A 25,631-nucleotide genomic window follows, 5' to 3' on the forward strand; every position below is an offset into this window, starting at 1 on the left:
TCGCTAGGCACCTGGTTTGGCTATGTGCCTGAAACCGACCCCGGCTATGTCCGGGCGATGAGGTTGTTCGGCCTCAGACTGTGGAGGGGCTCAGCCCCTTTGCCCGTGACTGGGGAACACTTGTCATGTATGGGACCGCGGCCCACACAGTATTGCATGACACAATTGTCACGTATGGACCATTTTCATGTATGGGACCGGACCGCGGCGGGCGCACCAGCCGCCCCCTCATCATATTTAATAAACTTTATCCTCAACTCCTTTCTTGCTTGCAGACGTTGCTCACCGCCTACCGCTTATGCTGTTGAGCCAACAGCCAACGTAACCAGTATAATACCGTATGTTATGCATGGGGACACACCACAGCAATCATTGGCATCCTGCCGCCTATCTCGCCCCAATCCTCCACCGCGTGTCTCAAAGCGCATGCACAGCAGACTTACCCACGCACAAACACACACCACCCTCCACACTGCCACGCATCCTCCATTCCCCACTCCTCCCCCCTCTCCCGCTTCTCCTCCCGCCCCTTCCTCCCTCCCCCATCTCCCTCCCACTACCCAACCTCCTTCCCCCTCCCCACCGCCGCCTCATCCGCCTCCCTTCTTGATCTTGTAGCCCCGCGGCCTCGGCTGCTTCAGCTTCGCAATCAGCTGCTCGGGCGTGTTGGCCCCAAACAGGTCTTTGAGCCCGCACACCACCACCTCCAGCACCTGCTCCAGCTTGGCAGCCAGGCGGCGGCTCTTGGGCGCGTGGAAGCCGCTACTGCCGCGGTCGGGCTGTAGCAGGCCGGGGTCCACACGCACCGCCTCGTAGTAGTCGTAGGTGGGGTGGGCGCCACGGAAGCCCAGCTGAGGAGTGGGGGAGTGGATGGTGGTGCATTGGGGGGGGGGAGTTGCAAGGATTGTTACAGAGAAGTGTAGCGAAGTAGGGCTGGGGGGGGGGAGGCGTGTGAGTGGGGTGGGAGGAAGTGGGAAGGAGGGTGGCAAGAGCGAGACGGCAGGGAGGCGAATCGCTTCCCCTCCGATGGTCCTAGTACCTTCCCGCGCACGCATGCACATGTCCCTGGACCCCGCCCCAAACTCCCACACACGCCCACCGCTTGCAACCAACGCCTCTGCCTGTGCTCCCCGCCAGCTAAAGTTCGTTGATTTACTTTTGGGCTGGTACTTTCAAAACAACCCAACGCCCCCCCTCCCGCCTGCTGTCTACTTCGCTACACTTCTCTGTACCAAACCTTGCCCCCCCTACTACGACTTCACTTCGTAAACTTCGTAGACTTAATGCGTGTAACCCCCCCCCCCCCCCCCCCGCCCCCACCTTGTCCAGCTGCTGGGGCGGCGGCGGGCTGATGAGGTCTGCGGTGCGGCCCAGTGCCTCCAGGAACTCCACATAGCTCAGAGCCTTGGCCCGGGCCAGTGAGGCGCGGCCGCCAGACAGCTCATCATAGTACCTGGGGGCCGGGTGGAGGGGGTGGGAGGCAGGGAGGGAGGGAGGGACGGAGGGAGGGAGGCAGGGGTGGAGGGAGTGAAGTTCAAAAGGGGCCTATCTAAGCCATTTATACACAGCACGCTACGAGCCGACGAGACCGTATTTGCACATACATGGCTGCTGAGTGCTTGACCCGGACCCGCCCAGGGCACCCCGAAGACCAGCACCTCATGTCCCCCCCCACCCCCGACCACACGTCGTCCACTGACCCCCTCCTCCTTACTCACGTCAGGCGTCCTCGTTTTCCTGCTTTCCCCACCCCGCCCCCACCCCCAACCCGCCAACCCCCCACCCCCAACCCCCCAACCCGCCAACCCCCATCCCGCCAACCCCAACCCGCCATCCCCCAACCCGCCACCCCGCCACCCCCCACCCCCGCGCCTCGCGCACCTCATCCTGCTCCACACGAAGGCCAGCCGCGCCTCCCTCACGGTGAAGTGGGAGTGGTACAGGCGGCCTTCACCCAGCAGCTCAAGCCACTCGGGCAGGTCCAGCCAGCCCGCGGCGCCGCTGTCACGAGCAAGGTCCTTGTAATGGCCGTAGATGGCCTGAGCAGGGGCGGAAGGTGGTGGGTCATGTGCCCGAACAGTTAGGGGGGTAGGTAGGGGGGTAGCAGTGGGGTCCACGGTGACAATCCAGTCGGCTGTAGTCCAGCAGTGCCGGAACGGCGCGCCGCAACCGATCGAGCCACAATGCCTTGGCCCCCCTTTGCAACCCCTGAGCCCCCGTTCACAACCCCTGGGCCCCCTTTCGCAACCCCTGCCCCCCCCGGGCGGCGACATTTATCGCCGGCGCCGCTCGCCCTGCTGCTCCGCGACGCCTCGGCCCACATCCCATAAGTATTATCGCTCGCAACTAACGCCTCTGCCTGCACTCCCGTTTTCGTTGGCTTTGGTTTAGTTTGGGCTGGTATTTACAACCCCCCCCCCTTCACAACCCCTTGGGCCCCCCTTCACCCCCCTTCGCCTCTGCCTTTGCTCCGCTTGTTTTGGTTTAGTGGCTTGGTTCGGATTAGTTTGGGCCGGTGTTTGAATTAGCCCCCTTTCGCAACCCCTGCCCACCCACCTTGAGCAGCGCTGCGTGTTTGTCGTACAGCTCGTCCACGTCCTGTGTGTACAGCCGCATCTCCCGGAACTCATCCGGATCCACCTGTGGGGTTTGGAGGGGTACGGAGGGGGGGGGTTACATGTATGAGCTAAGTTTGGGGGGGGGGGGGTTGCAAGGATTGACACACAGAAGTATAGTGAAGTAGACAGCAGCTTTGGTGGTGCGCGTACCGATGACCGACGGCGGGCTTATGTGCCCGAGCCCAACGAAGCTAGCTACGGGGGTGAGTTATGTGTCCGAGCCCAACGAAATAGGTCCCAAACGTCAAGGAATCGCCGCCCAACCCAGAAATGCAGTGCGAGCACGGATGGGGAGGGGACAGCAGGAAGGCGCGGGACTCATCAGGTGTACCGCAGTGGCCTAGTCCAACACAGACGCGTTGCTCCGTCACTGCCAACACTTAACAGCATCAACACGCCGCTCAAGCTATATGCGCAGTGGGCCCGCACCGCGACGTAGCGCACGCTCCCCAATCCGTATTCCGTACTTGCGCAACTCCCCAACCCGTATCCCTTACTTGCACAACTCCCAACCCGTATTATCGGCGAACACATACACACACACATACACACACACACACACACACACACACACACACACACACAAACACACACACACACACAAACACACACACACACACACACACACAGTCACGCGCGCTGCCCTGCGCTGCGCTCACCAGCGCCCCCGGCACCACCCGCGGGATGATGCACTCGTCCAGCAGCCGCCGCACAGCCCCCGCCAAGTCGACCACTGGCTCCCACGCAGAGCGGGTCGCCAGGCTGCCGCCGCTGCCGCCGCCAAGGGTGGGCGTGCCGGGCCCGGGCCCGGAGCCGGCGGGCAGCAGCGCCGGCGGCGTGAGCGCGCCGTCGCGGGCCTTGGTCCAGGCGCCGGAGGGGGGGCCGGTGGCGGAGGTGGTGGGAGAGCCGCCACCTGCGTCTTCGCTGATTGCGGCCAAGTCCACTGCAGGCACCTCAATGGGCGGCGGCCCCGCCGCCGGAACACCACCCCCAGCCGCCGCCGCCGCCTCAGCCGCCGCCGCCGCCGCCGCCGACTCGCTCTCGAGCGGCAGTTTCACGTCTTTGACAACCGCCGCCGCCGCCGCCGCCCGGCCTGAGCCGGGGCGTACGCTGCCGCCCGGGCCTGGGCTGGCCCTGCCACTGCCGCCGCCGCCGCCGCCTCCTCGTTTTGCGGATGCATCCACCGCCGCCCCTGCCGGCGTGAGGTACTTGGCCACGGCGGTGCGGAGGAGCGCCTCAATGAACTCAAACCGCATCAGCGCGTTGTCCAGGTTGGCCTGAAGGGTCGGGGGGGAGGGCGGGTGGCGGGTGTGTGTGTGTGTGTGTGTGTGTGTGTGTGTGTGTGTGTGTGTGTGTGTGTGTGCGTGTGTGTGTAGATTCCAGACCAAGCTAAACTAGGGGGGTGATTATTTACGAACTGAAGGCGCAGCCAAGCAGGCAGAGGGTGGGGACTAAAGGTGTGCGCGTGCAGGGGCGTGATGGCGCTTGCGTGTGGGCGCTGTACGTTTGGACTGGGCGCATGACGTTTGGCCCAGCAGCGCAGGAAAGTGGCAGAAGTGCTTGCCTCCCCGCCTCCCCCTGCCCCTCCCCCCCGGTTTAGTTTGGGCTGGTATTTACAACCCCCGCCCCATCCCCCCGCCCCCCCCCCCCTCCCGCTGCTCTCCCTCCTCCTGTCCCCCTCGCCTCCCCCCACACCCCACCCCACATCTCTGTACCAATCCTTGCAACCCCACCTTGCTTTCCTCGCTGGCCTTGTCCTCCTCGTAGTTTGCTGCCAGGAAGATGCGGTCCAGGTCCGCGGGTCGCACCGCGCTGCCGCCCGCCTCGCCCTCGCCGCGGCCGCCGCCCTCGCGCTCGCACACGCCGCACTGCGCCATCAGCGCGCCCCAGGCCACCAGGTGCATGGAGAAGGGGTCGGCGGAGCCGGCGCACATGACGCTGCGGGGCCGGGGGGAGTGGGAGTTGTGGATAGCAGCCCAAACAGAGGGGGGTTTAGTTCGTTTCACTTCCAAAACCATAGCCGACCAAGAAGAGGGGAGAGGGACATACTCGGCGTTGGTGTCGACTTTGCGCGCTAGCTGTGATCCCATACTGACGGTAACAGTAAGTACCGGACAGCGCCCTTCTAGCAAAGCCCGGTACGCACGCCCACACACACGCCCACCCCCATCCCTACCTGTAGTAGTCGAATATGAGCAGCAGCTGGCCGTAGCGCTCCTTCACCAGCGCCCGCACCTGCTCCGCCTGTGCAGTGCCGCCTGCAGGCAGGTGAGGGTGTGAAGACGTCAGGGGCGATGGCAGCAGAGGTAGGAGATAGATACGGGGGTTAGGCAGCGTGTTTTGTGCCGTGCACGTGCAGCGCGCGCGTGTTTCCTTCTCCGCCACCCCCATTCCCACGCCCTTACTCCATTTCCCAACCCACTCCCAACAACGCAATTCGCCACCATTGCCAAAGCAAATACGGGACGCATAGCCCTCGCATACCGTACTCCTCCATTCTCAATTAAACGCTTTTCAAGCTTTACCTGGGCAGTGCTTGGTGATGAGCTGTCCGAACCTCTTCTTGGCGTTGGCCCGCAACCAGTCCTTGTCGAATATGTCTCGCTCAATGCCGGGGCGGTTGGTGAAGGCGCGAGAGTCGTTCTCCTTGGGCCGGCCGCCAAACACGGACTTGCCCAGCCCCCGCCACGGCGCCACCGGCGGCACGTCCTCCTCCTCCAGCGTGTAGCCCCGGGCCCGGTGCTTCTGACAGTGACAGGTGGAATGGGGTGGGGCGGCGCGGGGCGGGGTGGGGTGGGGTGGAAGGTGTGTGCTCGTGTGATTGCCGCAAACCCAATTAACGCAACCCCACACGCAAGCTGCGCGGCACAATCCCAAACCACGTGCAGGACTCTACTCGTGCGGCCGCAGCCGCAGTCCCCAGCCCCCAGCCCCCAGTCCCCAGCACCCATCACCCTCGCCTCCCGCCACTCCCCGGCACCACACCCCACACCCCACGCACGCAGGCACCTTGCGCGGATGCAGCTTCACGTGCAGCAGCAGCCAATCGCGCGGGTCCCGCAGCACGCTGTGGTCGGGCTTGGGCGGCCCCAGCGGCGCCGCCGGCGCGGGCGGCTCCGGCTCCAGTGGCATCTCGCCCGCACGCGCCAGGATGTCGCGAGCCGCCGCCTCCTCACGCACGTAGCTGCCCGCCGTGGCGTCGGGGGCCTGCGGGCGGGCCGGTTGCGAGCGTGGGAGTGCGTGAGTGAGCGTGGGGAGGACAAAAGGGGCGGGCGGGTTTAACTTGCAGCCAATGCATAAGGGCGGGCATGCTGTGCCGTGTGTGCCGGGATCGGGAGTGGTGCCAGGCTAGCGGCCGGGATTGCGCTGGGATCGGGAGTGGTGCCAGGCTAGCGGCCGGGATTGCGCTGGGATAGGGAGGGGTGCCAGGCTGACAGCCCATAAGGCACAACCACCCTCGCACGCCAGGCACGCCCGGCACTTGGCGGGTGATGGGGAATAAACCCCGTCACCCCGTCGGCTCCCTTAATCAATGAAAGCACTTGATCATTTGTTTACTTTCAATTATTCACGCCAGGCACGCACCGAGGTTTGCGGCAGCCCCGCCGGCCGTATCTCGTCCACACGGTCCTTGCGGCGGCGGTAGATGTGCACGGGCTCGCCGCTCTCAAGCCGGTAGCTGCAAAGCCGGGTGTGTTGTGTTGTGTTAAAGATAACAAGGAAAACATAGTTGTGTGTGTGTGTGTGTGTGTCAGTGAGGGTGTGCTGTGATGTGGCGTGAGGGTAGAGGAAGTGCGTGCAGGACAGGAAGGAAAGGAAGCAAACTGCGGTTCCCAACACGGACTCACAGCACGTGCTGTGTTTCCTCTACCTTGCTGCCGATGCTGCAGTTCCCCTGCCCCTACAGTTCCCCTGCCCCCCCCCCTACGCCTTAACTTCTTAGATAATCATGAGTGTAACCCCCACCCCCCTCACTCACATGGGGTACAGCTCTTCAGAGATCTTGGATCCAGGTACGGCAGCCCACATGGCCACACGCGGCGCTTGGAAGTCGCGGAGCTGCTCCTGCCCCGCCGCGTTAACCCACCCGAACCCCCCGCCGGCGCGGCTCTCCCCGCCCGAATCGCCGCCGCCCCAGTACGACTCCTCGTCGCCGTCCTCGCTGTCGTGGCCGTCCCAGGCGAAGCGCGAGGACACGCCGGAGATGGAGGGCGCGGCGGTGGACACGGCTGCGTGCGTGTGTGCGTGTGTGTGTGTGTGTGGGGGGGGGGTAGATGTGGAAGGGGGTGAATACCAGCCAAACTAAACCAAACCAAGCTAAACGAGGGGGGGACAGCATTGTTATAAGTCAGAGGGGTTTCACATTCTGCAGTTTTGCTGTACGGTATGCCGATCGACATGGAGAGACCGATGCAAGTGACGGCCGCAGCGAACAAGGCGGTGCCTGTTCTCGACAGCACACGAGGCAGGCGGCTCTCTACGGCGGCAGCAGCGCAAACAGGTAGCTCTAGACCGACCCCAGCAAGCCGCTCTTGTGGTCTTTAACACAGGTCGCTCACCTCTCCGACTACGACCCGACTTGACGGACATTGCGTCCCCGCGTGTGGTGGTGGTGGTCGTCTGTCGCAGGAGCGTGGGGGACCGCAACGGCCCTCCGCCGCCTCCCCCTCCACCACCACCTCCTCCCCCAGCCCCCCGCGACTTGGAACGACCCAGCGTCCCCGCCCCGCCTCCACCACCCGCTCCCGCTCCCACGCCCGCAGGTGAGGCCGGTCCATTGATAGCGCCCAGCTCGTTTCGCAGTTGCACCGCCTGTGCGGCGTGATGCGGGCGAAAGCACGCGAGCGCGAGCCGAACCGACACCAGGATTACAACGCAACAACACTAGAGCAGGCCTATTGCGCGTGTTACCAAGGATACAGGCAAGTACGGGGGCGTACAGGCAAGTCCGGGGGCGTACAGGCAAGTCCGGGGGCGTACAGGCAAGTGCGGGGGCGTACATGCAAGTGCGGGGGCGTACAGGCAAGTACGGGGGCGTACAGGCAAGTGCGGGGGCGTACAGGCAAGTACGGGGGCTAGCCAGCCAGCCAGCCCAATCCAGCGCGATCTCGCACCTTGGCTACGTCCATGTTCGCCATCAGCGCCGCCACCTGATGCAGCATGGCCCCGCCGCCACCGCCGCCATTGGCGCCGCCGCCGCCGCCGCCGCCGCCGCCGCCGCCACCAGAAGCAGACGTGGACGAGGCAGCCGCCAGCGCAGCCCGCTGCTGCTGAAGCAGTGCCCTGGCGCCGCCGGCCCCGCGGCCGCCACCGTTTGCCGCAGCGGCCGGCGCGGTGCCGGGCCGGGCGTTGGCAGTGGGCCTGCGGCCGCCACCGCCGCCGCCACCCACTGCAAGCGAACCAGCAACGGCTGTGGAGGCGTTTGCACCTAGCCGCGGCAATGATGCTGAAGGCCCCAGCGCAGCACCCGTGGCGGCACGAGCACCGTACGCGCCACCAAACGGCGACCCGCTGGCACCTCCAGAACCAGCGCCGCCGCCGCCGCCGCCGCTCCTGGCAACGGACACAACCGATCCCGCACTGCCGTCGCCTCCACCCGCCACCGTCTTCAGGCCCTGCACCAACGCCCCCGCCGTGTGCGGGCAGTGCGTCTCAAACTCAACACGCACGTTGATGCCGCCGCCGCCGCCACCCGCACCGACACCGGGGGCATGGCCGTCAGGGGCGGCGGCGGCGCGGCCGCCGCCGCCGCCCTGCTGCTGCTCGTCCTCCGCCACGGGCCGCATTCGCCGCACTGCCGGCGACCAGCGTGTGGTGGTGCCGGGCCGCTGCAGGCGAGAGATGGTGGTGGCGGTGGAGACCAGGCTGGTGCCGCCGCCGCCGCCGCCGCCGCCGTCACCGCCGCCACGCTCCGGGCTGCCGTCGTCGCTGCCGGCCCGGCCGGTCCCTGCAATGCCAAGTAAGTGCGTGGGACAATGGCGATCATGGGAATGATCATGGCTGACCAAGCTGCTTCCTGATCCTCATTACGGATGCGCACTTGCACCTGCTGGCGACAGGACACCCCACCCAGCCCCTGACTCGCTTGATTTATTTGGTTCAGTTGTTGGGCTGGAATTCACACCCCCGTAATGACTTCGTCTGCAGTCTTCAGTGCATCCTGTACCGCTTTTCCACTTTTGCAAACCCCCCCCCACCCCCCCCCACCCCCGCGCCACCGGCACCTGCTGCCGGCCCCGCACCTGCTGCCGGCCCCGCACCTGCTGCCGGCCCCGCACCTGCTGCCGGCCCCGCGCCGCCCGCCGAGGCTCCCGACGGCAGCGGCTGCCCGGTGACCGGGTCCACCACTCCGAACAGCGGCAGCGGCGTGCCATCGTGGCGGTCCACCAGCAGCGGCGCCCACAGGCTGGTGAGCGGCTTGGACATGTGGGACTGGGGGGTGGGAGGAAAAGGGAGGAGGGAGGAGGAGGAGAGGTGAGGGAGGAGGAGGGGGACATGTGGGACTGAGGGGTGGGAGGAGGACAAGGAGGAGGAGGGAGGAGGAGGAGGAGAGGTGAGGGAGCAGGGGGGCGTGTGGGACTGGGGGGTGGGAGGCGGGAGGCGGGAGGAGGGAGCATGAAGGGGGACCAAGCGGCGAGCAGGAGTGGTGAGGGGGCGGAGCAAGGGGGCGTGTATGGCAGGAAAAGGCAGGGAAGGGAAGGCGAGTAGTCCAGCATGGCGGCGCAAACGTGCGCATGCTAAGCAGATGTACGAGCCGCTCCGAGTGAGGCGCTGCAGGTGAGGGAGGGGCGGCCCCGGCCCCACCGGCCCCAAGCTCCCCCAGACGCGACCAGCACAGGCACGCATGCACACACGTGTGTCCGCACCCGCAGTGTGGACAGTCGAGGGAAGGCGGCATGGAACGCCGCATCCGCCGCATCGCCCCCTGGGTCGGCGCCGTCATCGCTGCCGGCACGGTACCTGCAGCAGCCCCCACATATTGCAGCGCAGGCGCAAGCATGAGTGAATAAGCACACATGCTCCTATATATACACATCGTCATGCGACGTATTTGCAGTGCCGCAGTAGCTGAGCAGCCCAAGCTACGGCACCAGGGCCACACGTCAGGAGCACCAGCTGTCCACCTCCCACCCGCACCTGTCCAGCTCCCACCCGCACCTGTCCAGCTCCCACCCGCACCTGTCCAGGTCTGCGCCGTCGTCGTTGAGGGAGAACACAACCGACTTGGCGGCCCCGCCTCCCGCGACGGAGCGCCCCGCGGAGTACACAGAGGAGGCGGCCTGGCGGGAGGAACGACATAAACGGGAACACTGTAATTAAACATGGAAGCAGGAGGTGTCAAAGTGACCTGGAAATGGGGGCAATGCGTGGAATGGCCAACGGACACCTATCCAAACACGAACCCCAACGCACCTGGCTCCTGGCGTCGTCACCGCCCCACACACTTCCGTCGCCGCCGCCACGGCTGCTCGCGCCGCCGCCAGCCCGACCGCTCCCTCCCTCCCCCCCGCCGCCGCCGTCCCGTGGCGGCACGTGCAGCGGCCGCGACAGCATCTCCTGAAGGTACGACCCGTACGACACGTAACGCTCCACCTCGTGCCGCATGTAGTACGGCACAAAAGCGCCGCGGCCGCCGTACGCGCTCGCGCCGCCGCCCGCCAGATCTCCACCGTACGGCCCCTCCTCATCCTCGTCCTCGCCATCGCCGCCTCCGCCGCCAAAGCCCATGTTGGATGCGTCCTTGTTGGCGCGGCGGCGCGCCTCGGCCGCCTCTGCGGCGGTGAGGCCGGAGGCGAGGCTGCGGCGGCCGGTGGGCGCGGGCGGCGCGGAATCGGCCCGAAGCTGCCCGGACAGCAGCGCGGCGGCGGCGTCAGGTCGGGACAGACCCGGCACACGCGGCGGCCTGCGGTGTTGTGTCACATGAGGAGAGGCATCAAGGTAGGCGATGGGATAGGGCGTGGACCAAAAGAATGCGGCTGCCGTCCTGTACGTGTGCTGCGCATCCGCTCCGCGGTTACACACCAGCTCGAAGCCTTCGTGCCGCCCAAACCGTGTCGCCCCAAACCGTGTCGCCCCAGCCGTCTTCCCACCTACCCCAGCCCACCCCGCAAGTCCTGCCACCTGACCGGAACGGGGCTTTCTGTTGATGACGAAAACTTTTCGTTGGGCCTGGGCTCTTCACACACGCACCCTCTTCCCACTGTTTCAACCTTCGCTTCAGTTTGAGCTGGCATTTGCCACCGCCACCCCCCACCCCCCACCCCCACTCCCACCCCCATCCTCACCACCACCACCACAACGCCCCCTGGACCCGCCGCCGCCGCCCCGTGGGTCCGCCACCTCACCTGGCTGCCACGTCCGCCGCCACGTCCGCCAGTGCCCCGCGGGTCCGCACCTCCAGCTCCAGCCGGTACAGCAGTTGGCGGTTGCCGGGGTGGCGGCTGAGGTTGTACAGCGCGCCACTGCTGCTGTACAACACCTCCTCCACCGACCCCAGGGACTCCAGCTGCAGGCACGGACACACACAGACAGGGAGGGGTTGGGAGGATGGATTGTGAATACCACCCACAACTAAACCGAAACCATATTAGTGGAGCACAGGCGGTGGCAGAGAGGCTTGCTCAAATCCGGTACTTGAAACGTATGCAGCGAAGCGGAGCAGGGCAGAACGTCAGTGATGACACAAGTACGCTTGCGAGCTAGGGCCCGGAGCCGAAACTGGGATCGGCACTGTATCGACCCCCACAGGAACGCCCACCTCGATCGTGGGCGTCGCAGACGCCACCGACTCCGCCACGCCGCCACCCAGGCTGTTTTCCCCCGGGCTGCCTCCTCCTCCACCTCCTCCTCCTCCACCACCGCCACCCCCCGCCAGGCTGCTCCTGCGCCCCGCCTGGTGCTGCTGCCTCTGCCGCCGCTGCGCCGCGCCGCTGCCCGCCACGCCGTGGGCGAATTCCGCCGCCGGCGCCTCGGCGTCGGCCGCCAGCTGCCTGGCCCGTGCCGCCGCCGCCAGGCCCTGTTGCGTGATGAGGTAGCCGTGGTAGCCGGTGAAGCGCGCGTTCACGTGCAGCAGCAGCCGGGCGCAGCGGGTGGCTAGGTCCACCTGAGCAGGGAGGGGAGGGGAGTGGGGGGGGGGGGGGTTAGCCACTTATGTGTAGAACGGAGCGATGAGCACTGGGAACAGCGGGTACTCTACCGTTGGGCGGGGGGTTGAGGAGGGCGAGGGTGAAGGAAGAGGTGGTGGGACCGAGGTGAAGGCAGGTAGGAAGGGCACTGGGGCCCGCCTCGGATCGGGTGAAATCGGACGCGCGGACAGTAGGTGGCATGTACGTTCCTAACACGGCACCTAAAGGACACGAGACACACGAGACACACACACACACACACACACACACACACACACACACACACGCACCTGCGCCGGCACGTAGCTGGACAGGTTGAGTAGGGCCGTGCACACCGCCGCCTGCACACCCGGCGTCACCAGCGGCCGCCCCGCCACCGCCAGCAGCGCTGCCAGCCCGCCACAGCCGAGGAACACCGCCTTGGCGGCGTCGCCCTCACACAACAGGCCTGTGAATGTGTGCCATGCAAAAAGAAAAGGTCCATGAAGAATGCGCAGCAGTAAGATACGGTACAGAAGTGAGCGAAAACGACTTTCGACTTGAGGGCAAAGATGAAGGCTTCGCCGCCCGGTGCTGCCCACACCGGCGCCTTTTCGCCTGTCGTGTCTGGCCTTGCGTCCTCGCGTCTCCTAGTTTGTTACTGGGAATGGTGAGACCACCTCCAACCCCCTGCACCTTCTCCTTGCAGCGCGATTGTTTCCTCACGGGACTGGTTCAGACTCAACCCCCCCTCCCCCCCCTACACACACACACACACCACCCCATTCCGCGCCTACCTGCCGCCGCGCGCGCCCCGACCAGCTGCTGCTCCGCCTCTACGCTCCCCAGCATGCTCACGATCATGCGGCTCAGCGCGCGCAGCCGCGCCGGCTCCCCGCCCGCCGCAGCCGCAGCCGCCTCGCCGCTCGCGCCGCCCGTGGCGTCCGTGGCGGCGGCGGCGGAGCGTGGCGTGCTGCTGCTCACAGAGCCGCCGCCTCCGCCTCCGGCTGCTGCGGAGGCTGATGTGCTCTCCGCCATGGCGCTCCACCAGCGCGGATCGCGGCCCTCAGGCGTCTGGCTCACCTGCGCGTTTCCAGCACATGCACAAGGGTCGTAACCGGCAGGGAGGCAGGCCGCGGGTTTCCCCGGGGGGATCCCCCGGAGGAGATCCCACTAACAATGCCATGGTGATACACGCGCGCCTTATTACAATGCTGTGGGGCCAGGTCAAAGCAAGCGCAGAGCAACCCCCCTGATGATGAAGGGACCTTCTTTGTTGGGCCCCGACACATAATCCCCCCCACACACACCCCCACACACCGTACCTCCATCCACAGCGCCGCCGCCGCCGCGCGCGTCATGCCGTCGTAGGCCGAGTCGTTGGCCACCGCCGCCAGTGCGCCGCCCGCGCCCTCCGTCACCAGCCGCACCCGGTACAGCCGCTCACCGGCGAACTGACGGAGTGGCGGCAGGGGCGTGCGGCAGGGGGCGGGTTGTAATGACCAGTCCAAACTCAACCAAACCAATTTTAACGAGTGGAGTACGGGCAGAGGCGTTAGTTGCAAGTGGGGAGGGGTGTGTCAATGCGAGAGGCCACGTGTAAATCTCCTCAGACGGCACTCGCTCGCTCGCAGCTACACAGCGCACGCGTGCACCCGGACAAGGAGCAAACGATTGTGATTGCAAATGGACACACCACACGCCAAGTTGCAACTGTCAACTGCAGCAGGCAACCTCCCGCACGGTACGCGCCCGCATTCCCGCAAGCGGTCAGTGTCGCATGCGCTGCGCGGCTGCCTCCGCCGCACCTGTCGCAGCAGCAGCAGCGCCGGCAGCTTTATGTGGATGTAGCTTGAGCGGCTGCGGCTGCGCAGTGCCGTCAGCTGCACCAGCAGGCCGATGGGGTCGGAGGCGGACTTAGGGCCGGTGCTGGCGGCGGCGAGCTCGCGAGCCAGCTCGTCGTCATCGTCATCGCCGCCGGCGCCTGTGGAACGCATCGAGAACAAAGGAAGAGCGCGGGGAGGAATAAACGTTTGCACTGCAGTGCCTCGGCATTGGGCCAGTAGATTCGTCAGGCGTCAAAATGCTGGAGAGCAGAGGCTGCTGTTTGCGAGTGCTATACGGCCACCGAGATTATGCAACAACGAACAGCGACAAGTAAATCATGCATGACGCGGTCTGCTTACACGCACCTCGACTAGCCGCCGCCATTTTGGCCGCATCCGCGCCGCTGCCCGCCGCCGCGCCGCCGCCCTGGCCGCCGCCGCCCCAGCCCCAGCCGCCACCCCACTTGGTGGTCGCAACCAGCTCGTCCCCCGTACGGCCGGCACGCTGCGCACGTGATGGAAGTTGAGATGAATGTAGCATGCAAACATAATTTGCACACGACTAACATATTGAGGCAGCCATTTAAATTTCAGCACTGAGTGCTGAGCCCCTGCGTGGCAACAATTAATGAGCCATGCTAAGCGGCGGCGGCTGTTATGCACCTTTGTGGTGACGCTGCCGGGCACCTCAGTCATGGCATAGCTGTGGAACACGTGGGAGTGGAGGGAGGTGCGAGGTGTGGAGAGGTGTGTGCCCAGGAGAGGGGTACCGTACTCAGGAGAGGCATTCCAGAGGTGTGCCCAGGAGAGATGTGCCCAGGAAAGGCATGCTCAAGAGGCAGTAGGGATAGGGGCATGGGCGAGAGGGTCCCGGGGAAGTGCGCACCCCAGAGCCCGGACACATACAATGTGCTCCTAGCGCTCCACTGCCCACTTCACTAGATAGCCTACTCACCCGAAGCCGCTGAAGATGCTCTTTGCGGCGTTGGACCCGCCCGCCGCAGCCGCGGCCGCGGCGTCGTCACGATAGGCCTGACGGGGAGGAAGGGCAGGTTGATGCAGCCACGGGCTTCCAGGTAGGTCAACCGACATGCAACGCCTCCCCGAATTCCGTGGCCTTCTAGACAGCCATGCCCCCCAGCGCCCTAAGACCCTAAGCGCCCTACCAGCTTCCGCCCGCCCGCCACTCATCACCTGCGCCAGCCTGTAGCGGTTCCTGTCTCCGCCCGGCTCCGCGGTGAGCCGCACCAGCGCGGCCATGGCCCACTCGGCGGTGGCGCGGAAGGCGCGCTGCTCGCTGGGGGGCAGGTCGTACCTGCAGGGGGGGCGGGGGGGGGGGGGGGGTCATGCATGTTAAATGACTCGAGAAGACGGGGAGGGGGCACAGGGGGGGGGGGGTTGCAAGGATGCTTGGAAAAGCGGTGGGTGGGGGTGGGGTGTAAACGCCAGCCCAAACCAAATCAAGCTAAAACGGGGGGTGCGAGGGAGGGATGTAAATGCCAGTCCAACCTGAACCAAACCAAGGTTGGTCCGGAAAGGCCGATAGTGTTTTCCCCGTGTTCACGGCTGCAGGTACATGGCTGAAAGCGTCCTCCCATCAGTCCCGCAAGCCCTGAAGCATTAGAGAGTGACGCTGAGCCCACATCCTACGCATGCACGAAACTGCGCGGTTGCGAAATACGTAGGCATGGCCACAAGTGTACCACTCTGGATGGCTTTGCGGCACAGGCGGGGGCCGGTAACCTAGGCTCGGGTTCCCGTAGCGGCTGAGCAAATAGCACAATCCTCTCAGGACTCCACGCAAGTTGGATTATGTCCCAAGTCACACGCGTGCAGGACGATGCTAGTCGCCTTGATTGGTGGCGTGGGGTGAGGCCGTTGACAGAACCATAAACCACCCACCATCATGCAAGGTCTGCCCGCCCAGACACGGTCCCCTGGTTGGGGTGTGCCGACACACATATTCCCATTATCTGCGGTGAGCTGAACGCGTAGCGAATATCTCTTTCGCCTTTTACTAAAGAGATCCGCGAGTTTTGCTCCTCAAGCCGCTTCTCTCTCTTTTTGAGGGGCTTTTGCCCTTACCCAAATGTAACTTGTGGTGTACACGTTTCCAGCCCAAATTCAATCAACCAAGCTAAAGCGAGCGGAACATCGGCAGAGGCGTTAGTTGCAAGCGATAACTATTACGGGATGGGGAGGGGCGGGCGCAAGGGAAAGGAGGGTGGTTTATACCAGCCCAAACTTAACCGGACCCCATGCAAATGAGCGAGGAGGAGAGCGTGGCATACGCTTTGACAACGGAGCGGTACTCGGAGGCGCGAGGGCAATGTTGGCTTGGCTTCAAGCACGCTTGGCATAAAACCATATTCGTGTTTGCATCCACATCTGGCACGACCAGCACACACGCCCCCCCCCCCTCTTCCCATAAGTATCATCGCTTGCAACTAACGTCTCTGCCTCTGCTCCGCTCGTTTTCGTTGGTTTTGGTTTACTTTGGGCTGGTATGTACAACCCCGCCCCCCGTCCCCCCCCCCACACACGAGCACGCTCAACCCCCACCCACCACCGGCGCATGGCGGTGACCAGCCCCGCCACCACGCCCGCCCTGCCCAGCGGGTTCCTCAGCAGCGGCACCGCCGCCAGGTGGAACACCGCCAGCGCCGTGTGCTGCAGCAGCCGGTGGTCCAGGCGGCCCAGCAGCTGAGTCAGCACCTGAGGGCGCGAGAGACGGGAGGGCAGGAGCGGGGCAGGAGGTGGGGCGAGGCAGGGGGTGGGGCGGGGTGGGATGGGGTGGGATGGGGTGGGTGAGAGAAGATGGGGGTAAGAAGAGGCGGGGTGGAAAGAGGTGGGCTTGGGGTGAAAAGAAGCCAGGTCAGGTCCGCGGGTGGGGTTGTTCAAGGGGTTCAAGGAGCACGCATACGCACTGTGTGCAGCACGGCAGGCCGCCAGAGGGGTGCCTGCCGCTGCCTTCGCGTCCTCTTGCCCTGCCTCTCTCCCTGTTGTGCCCCTCCCCCCTGGTTTTGGTTGAGTTTGGGCTGGTATTTACAACCCCCACCCCCACCCCCCCCTAGTGTGCCTGCCACGCATCTCATGGGAGGGAGCTCGCACCCACCTGCAGCGCCGACGTGAGTGTCTTGAAATCGTCATCAGGCGCGCCGCCCCGCCCCGATGCATCTGATGCGCGGCTCTCGCGCCGGCCCCCCGCTCCAAAGGCGCCGCCGCCTCCTCCTCCGCCAGGCTTGCCGGCGTGCGGACCGCCCAGCAGGCACCGGAACAGGGACTCCACCTCGGGGGGGCAGGCGCCCAGCTCCGGATCCAGGCCTGTGGGGCGGCGGGGCACGAGAGCACATGGGGCAGAAAGCAGAGCCTTAGCTGCGGGGTGCACGCTGAGGGGTTAACATGTGGGAACAAACAAACTCGCCCTCGGAGATGCTTTTGCGCACGCACGCTGCAATGCCGATCGCAGGCGAAATGCAAGACGGGCGGGCCCGGGGGCCGACACAGGGGCAGACGGGGCAGTAGGGAGGGTCATAGGCGCGTGTTACACAAGCACGCTGCAAGACAGGCAAGGCCATAAATCCTGCGAGGATCTGGCCGCCTTGCGCCATGGTCAGGGCTCGCTCGTCACATTCCATCGTACCCAAATACCGTGCATGCCGTGATGCCGACAGGCGAAATGCAAAAACACGCACGCGCTAGTGCTGCTCCATTGCATGCCACAGCCGCGCACACGTCCCCACCCCCCGGCCTCTTGGTGATGTACAACGACTCGCTTATGCAGCTGCAGTTCCCCTTACCGCGCGACTGTTTCCTTACGCGATTGGTTCAAAGTTAACCCCCGGCCGTGCCCCGGCCTCTCACCCAGCGCGTCCTCCTCGTGGTGGTGTCCGTGGTGGTGGTGCGCCCGAGGCGGGCGCCCCTGAGGCCCCTGCTCCGGCGACCCAGGCCTGCCGTCCGCCGCCCTGCCGCCCGGCCCCGGCAGCCCGTCATCCCGCCCCGTGGCGGGGCCGCTGACGGCGCCCGATGCTTGGTGGTCTGTCAGCTGCAGCCCCGCCAGGTCCAGCGACAGCGTCTGCGCGGTTGGCGGCGGGCGCGATGGGCAGTGTGCCTTGCGTGTGATGGATACTTTCCACATGACCATGGGCTCTTGCAGTTTCGTGGCAACCGTATTCCAACCTCAATGCCAACTCCTCTAAATCATGAATTCATATCATGAGTTGATGGGCTCTTGCAGTGATCTTTGCCATGCTCAAACAAGCGGTGAAGACTACCAGCTATAATCGTGTCTTGCAAGCACCAGGTTCACCCTTGCACCCGTGCAGCACCCCGGCATCACAAATGCAACTGCCTTACCGGCTGTACCTCCAGGCTCTGCAGCGGTGACAGGCCGCCCCCCAGCTGCGGCGAATCGCCGCCCCCAGCCATGCGCACGCGGGGGCGGCGGCGCGGCGCCGCCTTTCGGGGGGAGGCCGCCTCCGCCGCCTCCGCCGCTATGCGCCGGGCCGCCTGTGCCGTTAGAACCTGGAGCCCGAAACGAAGGAGGGAGCTATTCAAGGAGGGGGGTTGCAAGGATGCTTGGAAAAGCGGTACAGGATGCACTGGGGGGGCGTGGGGCATGCTGCTTGCATGGCCTCCCGCATCCTGATGGCATGCTGATTGATACCCGGAGCTCTGTTCTCACTCGCAGGCTGTCCAAGTCCGGACCCGTCCAATGGCGAACTCAGCTGCAGGTGATGCAGGCGCTTCGTACCCACTCACCTCTGACCACAGGTACACCCACTCACCTCTGACCACAGGTACACCTCCTTGGCTAGGAACATGAGTGTGGCGGCGGTGAGGCCGGGAACAGACTGGAGGGTGGGGCAAGGCAGCAGCGGACCAAGGCGAATGATACAATTGGTGAGAATACAGCTCCACACATTCAAGATGGTACGTGTCGGCCCCACCATGCATGCTGCCCCCAGTACTGCTACCCTAGATGTCACCATGAAGTCTGATGAAGCCGCGAGTGTTTTCCCAAGCCCAGCATCCACGCAGCCTGCCGCTCACACGCCCAGTCACTCACGGGGCACATGCTGCCGGCTGTGGCCAGGCAGCTGCAGGCGCTGCCCCAGCCGCCAGCCATGAGCAGTCGCCGTGCCGGTATGCCGCCGTGATCCAGCTCTGGCGCCCCCGACCCCAGCCCGTCCGCCCCGCTTTCCCCCGCGGCAGCTGCCGCATACGCAGCAAAGCCGCCGCCACCTCCGGCGGCGCCGCCACCGCCACCGCCACCGCCGCCGCCAGCCGTACCGCCGCCAGGCGCCACGCCGCCCCAGCCGCCGGCGGCCCAGGCGGCGGGTCCGCCGGATCCAACCGCCTGGTCGCCGGCGCCGCCGATTCCGGATCCGGGCGCGCCGCCTTTGACCGGGTCGTACGGCGTGCCGTGCTGCGCCACTAACCCCATCAGCCCCAGAGCCACCTCCATGAACCCGGGGGCGTCGCTGTCCACAAGCAGCCCCACCAGGCCGCGAGGGTGCGGCGCGATGCCTGTACGGCACAGGGTATGGCACAGGGTACGGCACCGTACAATTTTGCCGGAGGCGGCAGCACCACCACCGTCACCGCCATCCGCCATATGCCCGCGTGCCCACGCATATGTGGCCAGCCACGAGGTAAACCAAAAAACAATGCCCAGGAGTTTGCACTCACCCCTACAAGCTTGATCTCACCCTGCAAGTTTGCACTCACCCACGTATCCCGGCAGCGAGGTGTGGCCGGCCTTCATGGCCGCCCGCGCGGCGCGCTTGCGCGGGTCCTCATCCGGGTCGAACTCCTCCGCGCCGCCGCCGTCCGCGCCGCCGGTGCCGTCGCCGGTGCCCGCGGCCGCGGCAGCGCTGAAGCGACGGCTGGTGCCGGCGCCCAGCTGCCGGCGGCTCGGCTGCAAATTGACACCAACTTCCGTAAGGCATAATGATAGTTTGGGTGTACACCCTAACGCACGAGCCTAACGCGTCGTGTAGCCAATGACAGTGCTACGTTACGCAGAAACGGCGCCCTGATATAAGGTATCCTATAAATTCTTTACGCATCCACGCCCCCACGCACCATGTTGCGGAGGCTGGGTCCAGAAGCAAGGCTGAGAGCCGGCCCGCCCGCACCGCCACCCATAGCCGCGGCGGCTGCAGCAGCAGCACCACCCTCTGCGCCCTGCCCCGCCGCCGCCGCCGCCGCCTGGGCTGGCGGCGGCGGCGGCGGCAGTCTGGTGCCTGCGTCCACCAGACCCGCACGTGCCATATACGGCACGGCCGCCGCCTCCGCCGCCACCGTCACCAGACCACACAGGATGATGTGTGTGCCCGGACCCACACGGCCCGAGCTCAGGCCTGCGCGGCAAACGCAGGGGCACAGCACGGCTCGGGCGGGCAACAACTTCGCCTAACTGGCTGGCAAGGCCGTAAAGATCCTATGCTGAAGCCAAGCAAGGGCCAGGAAAGCAACTCTGGATGACACAGCCAAGGTAAGGGCAAAAGGCAAGTCTGCACTGCCGCACCTGTCACTGCCATGGTCAACAGCTTGTGGGTCGCCTTCTCAAGAGGTGTCTGCGGCGCAGCGGCGGCGGCAACCGCCGCGGCTGCGCTCACGGCGCCACCTCCAAAGCCGGCTGCGCCTGCTGCGCCGCCGCCGACACGGCCACCCGCTCCTGGAGCCTGGCCTGCTGCGGCTCCGCTGAGCTTCTTGTTGCCCTGCAAGTGTCATGTGCGTCGAGGGGCGCGTCACTTGTGCTACACTGTGCTTCCAAACTTTGAAACTTCCCGGCACAAGTGAGCGGCCAGCCGGGCATGCCACAGCCCCCAGCCACGGCCCCGCAGGCACCATACTCATGCAAACCCGCGCCCGCACCCACCGCTCCTACCGCTCCTTCCGCTGCCGACAGGCTGCAAACCCGCACCCGCACCCACCGCACCCACCGCTCCCACCACCCCCACCGCACCCACCGCTCCCACCGCTCCCGCCGCACCCACCGCACCCACCGCACCCACCGCTCCCACCGCACCCACCGCACCCACCGCATCCACCCCACCCACCGCACCCACCGCCGCTCCCTCCGCCGCCCACAGGCTGGCCAGCTGCGCGGCCACGCCCCAGGCCGCCGCCGCCGCGTGCACGGACAGCTCGCTGCCCTGGTTGCTCCAGCGCCAGTCCACAAGCGGCGGCGGGTGGTACAGGCGCTGGGAGGGCGCGCCGGTGCCAATGAGCCGGAAGCCAGGGAAGGGGCGGCTCTCGGTGGGGCCAAACCTGTGGTGGTGCGTGTTTTGTGGCGTGGCGTGTCGCGGTGAGTGAGGGGTGTCGGGAGTGAATGGCATGGCTGAGTAAGATGCTGCGAGACAGGGCGCAGAGGGGCAACCGGAGCGGCCGCGTTCTGGACGCCTGAGCTATGAATGGAGATGAGATGCAACCTAATATGGATTTGAGGACCCCGGGTAAACCCCAAGGCCCCGCACCTGAGCATTCGTTCGGTGGGCTCCAGTGCCGCCAGAGGCCCCAGCACACGCAGCAGCTCCAGCACGAGCCCGATACCGCAGTGCGGCGCCGGTCCTTGACCGTGACCGTGGCCGTGGCCGTGGCCTCCGCCCTGCCCTCCACTCAGCCCTGCCAGCAGACCATGTGACTGCCTGCCGCCGCCGCCGCCGCCACCACCGCCGCCGCCGCCGCCGCCGCCGCCGCCGGCTGCTGAGGCGGCTCCGCGGAAGAAGGCGTCGGCGCCGCCGCCCGGCTTGAGCACCTGGGCCAGAATGACCAGTCCCAGGTGCGCCACCCTGCAAAAGCCAGAGAGAGAGAGAGAGAGAGAGAGAGAGTCGGTTACAAGGGATGTTGGGATTGCCGAGCCTCACATGACTTCTTCACGTTCCTTCAAGCAACGTGGCAGGCCCGCGGCAAAGGCATAGCCGCGGCGCGCCCAGTCAGCGGGATTCTACTCCTGCACCTTAAATGCTTCCCCACCTAGCCCTCCGTTGCCCTTACCCACGCCTCCGCCCCCACCCCCGCCTCCCCGCCCCCCCACCTCGCCGGCACCACTACGCAGTCCAGCAGGCGCAGAAGTGCGCCGGCCGGCGCCACTGCCGAGAAGTGCTCCCGAGCCAACAGGCCGCCGCCCTGCAGCAGCGCCAGGAGCGCCTCGGCCGCAGCCACCCCCGCGTGCCCGGGCGCGGAGGCGAAGTCGAAGTAGTGCTGCAGGGGGGGTTGCAAGGTCAAAGATTGGGAACAGGACATTGAGACAGGGGGAGGGAACGTGCAGGGCGCGCACGTCAAGGATGAGCGCAGAACAAGGGCGACCCCTAATGCCCGTTTCAAACTCCATTCGCTGCACAACTCCCGGCACAAACCACCTTCCCTGCCTCGTGCCGTGCCACTGCTCCTACCACGAAACCACAACCATGACCACAACCACAACCGCAACCATGACCACAACCACTACCGCACAACCACTACCACTGGAACCAAGCCGGCTGCACCACCGCTAACCTCCACTCCCGTGATGGCGCCCGTGATGCTCGCCAGCTCCGCCTCCTGCGCCGCCGTCAACCCCCCAGCCCGGCCACCCGGCACGGCCGCTGCTGCCCCGCCCGGCCCCGCCTCCGCTCCGCCGCCCGGCCCCGCCTTCCTGGCTGCCGGGCCCGGTAGGGCGTTGGCGGGCCCAGCCTTTTGCAGCATCTGCGCCGCGGGGCCGGAGGCGGGAGCCCGCGACACAGCGCGCATGGTATTCATGACGTTGGCGACCTGCTCCCGCAGAGCCTGTAAGTGGGCGCGTGCGTGGGTATGCGGTCGTTGCTTCAGAGTAGCTCACGCATTCCATGCGCGCAAAGCGCGTCCGGGGAAGTCCGGGCTTCTCGCCCCCCATCCCAAAGCCCCACACACCTCGACCCGCGACCACGACACCAAAACGCAAAACCCCGCCACCTCCCGCCACCCCCGCCATTTCCCCCGCACCTGTATCTGCCTCCTGGCCAGGTGCGCCCGCAGGGTGGACTGGATGACTGTGGCGGCCTGCTGTAAAGGCATGGGCCGCAGCTCCCACGGCGCCGCGGCCCGGGCCGACAGCCAGGCCGGCAGCGCCGCCACAGACAGCAGCAGACCGTACACCTGACGGCAAGGGGTTACATTCATGATTATTTATGAGGTGAAGGCGTAGCCAGGAACGGTGGAGGGGGCGCAGGCGGCGCGGGCGTGCAAGGCTGTGTTCGGTTGCTGTGCCGGTGTTGATGTTTAATCCGTAAGAAGGTTGATGACGCGACCAGGAGCAGCCAACCCTTAGCCCAAGCCGTCAAGGTTGACGCAAGTCGGCATGCACTGTGTAGCTACGCCGGTGCGGGTGGTAACGCTGGCACCATCTTCCCCTCCCGCCCGTATTACTTGTCATGCGGCTTCGTCGCCTCACCTCCTCCAGCTCCAGCCCCAGCGAGTTGGCGGCCGCCGGCCCGCCACCTCCACCGCCCTGGGCCAGGCCGCCCCTGCGACCACCGCCACCGCCACCACCTCCGCCACCCGCCTCCGCTGCATCCCCGGCAATCATGCCCACACGCCGCCTCGACTGCGACTGGCCTGCGGCAGCAACAGCGGGCGAGAAGCCAGCAATAGCCGCCCCCGCGGCCGCGGCGGCGGCGTCTGGGGCGTCGCTGACGGCGCTGGCCCTGGCAGCGCCGACGGGCACGGCGGCGGCGCCGGCCTGCGCCGCCGCCATCAGCTCATTGCGCACCGACGGCACACGCAACAGCTCCGACAAGACGCCCTGCAGAACAATACATGACATGTGTTGCGTGGCGCCCGCTTGCTAAACATTACATGTATGAAGCCGTCTCAGCGCGCGTTCTGCATGCGGGCGGCCTCACCAGCATATAGGGCGCAGACCCCAGTGCGCCTGAATGCCCTTCCTTGCAGTGCCTTGCCCCCTGCCCATCCAGCCCTCTGCACCATCACCACCGCCACCCCACCAAGTCCCCCAGCCCCACTCACCACGCCCCACACCGCCGACAAGCCGTAGTGGTGCGCCTTGTGCTGCCGCAGCAGCGCCCGGCCAGCGCCGCCCACTCGAGCCACCGTGTCACGCAGCAGCGCCGCCACTGCTCCCGGCAGACCGGCACTGCCAGGCGACAGCAGCGCCTGAAGCACCGTGGCCGCTCCGCCCGCGCCGCCGCCGGCGCCCCCCGCGGCATTCGCGCCCGCCTTGGCTGTGATGGAGGGGAAGACGTCGCACACAATGTCTCACACGAACGCTCCATAACAAGAGCTCTACGGTGCACAAAAATGCAAGATAGCAGAACCTTTGGGCTCCTTCACTGTGAGTCAGGGTCACGTGTACAGAACGGAAACCCCAAGGCCGTGCACTTACGTCCTCGGTCTTTCCTCCGCAGCTGCAGGCGGAACGCGGCCGGCTGCTGATTCGCCTTGGCTGTACCGCCACCACCCCCACCACCCCCACCACCACCACCACCACCACCAGGCCCGTCACCAGGGCCCGGCGACGGCGCCTCCGGCGGCTCTGGCGTCACCGCCACGACCGCGCCGCCCACTGCCCCGCCCCCCGCAGGCTTGTCCGGCGCGGCCCTGAGCTTGGCCGCGGGCTGCCGCAGCAGCCACCACAGCGCCGCCAGGGTGCAGCAGCCGCTGGCGGCGGCGCCCACGCGATCCGCCGCGCCGCTCCGCATGACCGACCCCAGGCACGCCGTCAGCTGCTGCAGGTCAGACTCCGACCACACGCCGTCGAACGGCTGCGGCCCCCCGTGGCCGTCAGGCCCCCCGTGCCCCTGCCCGTGCCCGTTGCCGTTGCCGTGGCCGTTGCCGTTGCCGTGGCCGTTGCCGCCATACGTGTTGAACCAGTCCTCGCTGCCGTCGCCGGTGGAGGAGCCGGCGGCGCGGCCGGCTGCTGCTGCGGTACCCCCGCCACCACCACCGGGGCCGTAGTGCGGCGGCGGCGCGCCCGAGGTGATGACCGCCATTTCCCACAGCCCGTGATAGCCTGTCAGGAGGGGCCGGGAAATCGGACCCCAGGCAATATGACATCGCACTTACTTGCGGCACCTATGATAGCTTTTAACAAAAGTCACCTGCATCGAGTCTTGCTGACGACACATGCGGCGTGCCCTGTCGCCGCTATCGCCACACACGTGGTTTGGCTCCCCATCCCCGCGCATCCCGCACGCTGCTATGAGCCAGCACCATCACGGCCAACGGCCAGCCTGTCCACCCACCCTGCAGCTGCAAGACGTAGGCGCCGCTGCGCGCCTTGCCCGCGCTGCTCCGGAGCGTCACCCCCATAAGGTCCGTGGGCGTGCAGGGCATCATGCGCTGCAGCTTCTGCCAGCTCGCCTCATCGCTCACACGCACACGCTTCTGCGGCTCCGCCCGTGGCTTGGGCGTCCCGGCCCCCAACAGCGCGGCGAGCGGGTCGGGCTCCGGCGGGGGCTCGCCGGCGCCCGCGTCTGACTGCAGCGCTAGCGGCAGCACCGCCTCAATTTCGTATTCGTAGAGCTCCTCATCCTCAGGCCGCTTTATGGGCAGCTCTGTTGCATGAGAGACGCGGGGCGGGATGGTGCGGTATGGACAAGGAAGGGTGTTGCACGCCGTGCGCGGCACGGATGGGCGGTCAGTCAAAGCACGAGCCCCGGACACGAAAAGAACACACCCGGCGCGTTGTAGATGAGGCTCTGCACGTCATGCCAGCCATCATAGGGGCGGACCCGAAGAGTGACCGCGCCGGTACCGTCGTCTGTTCGGCCGCAGGCAGCACCGAGTGTGTCCAAGGTAGCGCAAGGGTCAGTCACACCTCTGCCTCTTTGGAGCCATTAAGAATATCACTGGGGTTCATATCCTACCGTCCAGGTCCTTGCGGACCACGAACTCGCGGTCCACGCTGTTGAAATGTGCCATGGCCCAAGACCAAATACGCGCGAGAGGCCCTGACGGGCAGTTTGAATTATGTCACCATAATTAAGGTGAGAAATGTCTTTGCCTGAAAATAACCATAAGCCTGAAATGAAGTTGTAAGCACTCAAGTCGCTAGGTCATGGTCCATTCCTTAGATTAGCATTGGATTGTATACTGCT

The 25,631-nt window shown here is 66.1% G+C and overlaps 1 protein-coding gene across 3 annotated transcripts; it reads right to left on the reverse strand.

Annotated features, from left to right (window-relative positions):
* Positions 1 to 177: 177 nt before the first annotated feature.
* CHLRE_05g234640v5 (uncharacterized protein) lies at positions 178 to 25,613 on the reverse strand. 3 transcript variants are annotated; one of them, XM_043062208.1, is made up of 47 exons: positions 25,401 to 25,613; positions 25,211 to 25,294; positions 24,777 to 25,088; positions 23,918 to 24,544; positions 23,542 to 23,756; positions 22,967 to 23,317; positions 22,519 to 22,671; positions 22,054 to 22,323; positions 21,593 to 21,759; positions 21,033 to 21,347; positions 20,625 to 20,826; positions 20,081 to 20,273; positions 19,636 to 19,913; positions 19,279 to 19,468; positions 18,617 to 19,077; positions 18,336 to 18,401; positions 17,905 to 18,072; positions 17,413 to 17,623; positions 16,664 to 16,872; positions 16,115 to 16,263; positions 14,743 to 14,863; positions 14,504 to 14,580; positions 14,212 to 14,251; positions 13,915 to 14,053; positions 13,531 to 13,706; positions 13,048 to 13,176; positions 12,520 to 12,805; positions 12,034 to 12,191; positions 11,377 to 11,721; positions 10,964 to 11,124; positions 10,032 to 10,521; positions 9,798 to 9,898; positions 9,485 to 9,578; positions 8,897 to 9,050; positions 7,733 to 8,565; positions 7,178 to 7,430; positions 6,598 to 6,847; positions 6,204 to 6,297; positions 5,628 to 5,825; positions 5,144 to 5,363; positions 4,795 to 4,876; positions 4,352 to 4,556; positions 3,278 to 3,895; positions 2,557 to 2,640; positions 1,882 to 2,039; positions 1,321 to 1,453; positions 178 to 851 (listed from the first exon to the last, which is right to left on the reverse strand). In XM_043062208.1, exons 1-47 carry the CDS (start codon positions 25,453 to 25,455, stop codon positions 591 to 593), a joined length of 10,536 nt encoding a protein of 3,511 aa, XP_042924772.1. In that variant the 5' UTR covers positions 25,456 to 25,613; the 3' UTR covers positions 178 to 590. The 3 variants fall into 3 exon arrangements, with proteins under 3 accessions (XP_042924772.1, XP_042924771.1, XP_042924770.1); XM_043062206.1 differs by having other exon boundaries at positions 8,843 to 9,050; XM_043062207.1 differs by having other exon boundaries at positions 20,616 to 20,826.
* Between the last annotated feature and the right edge of the window lie 18 nt (positions 25,614 to 25,631).

Source organism: Chlamydomonas reinhardtii, chromosome 5 (genome assembly GCF_000002595.2).
Source record: "Chlamydomonas reinhardtii strain CC-503 cw92 mt+ chromosome 5, whole genome shotgun sequence".
Taxonomy (NCBI): Eukaryota; Viridiplantae; Chlorophyta; class Chlorophyceae; order Chlamydomonadales; family Chlamydomonadaceae; genus Chlamydomonas; species Chlamydomonas reinhardtii.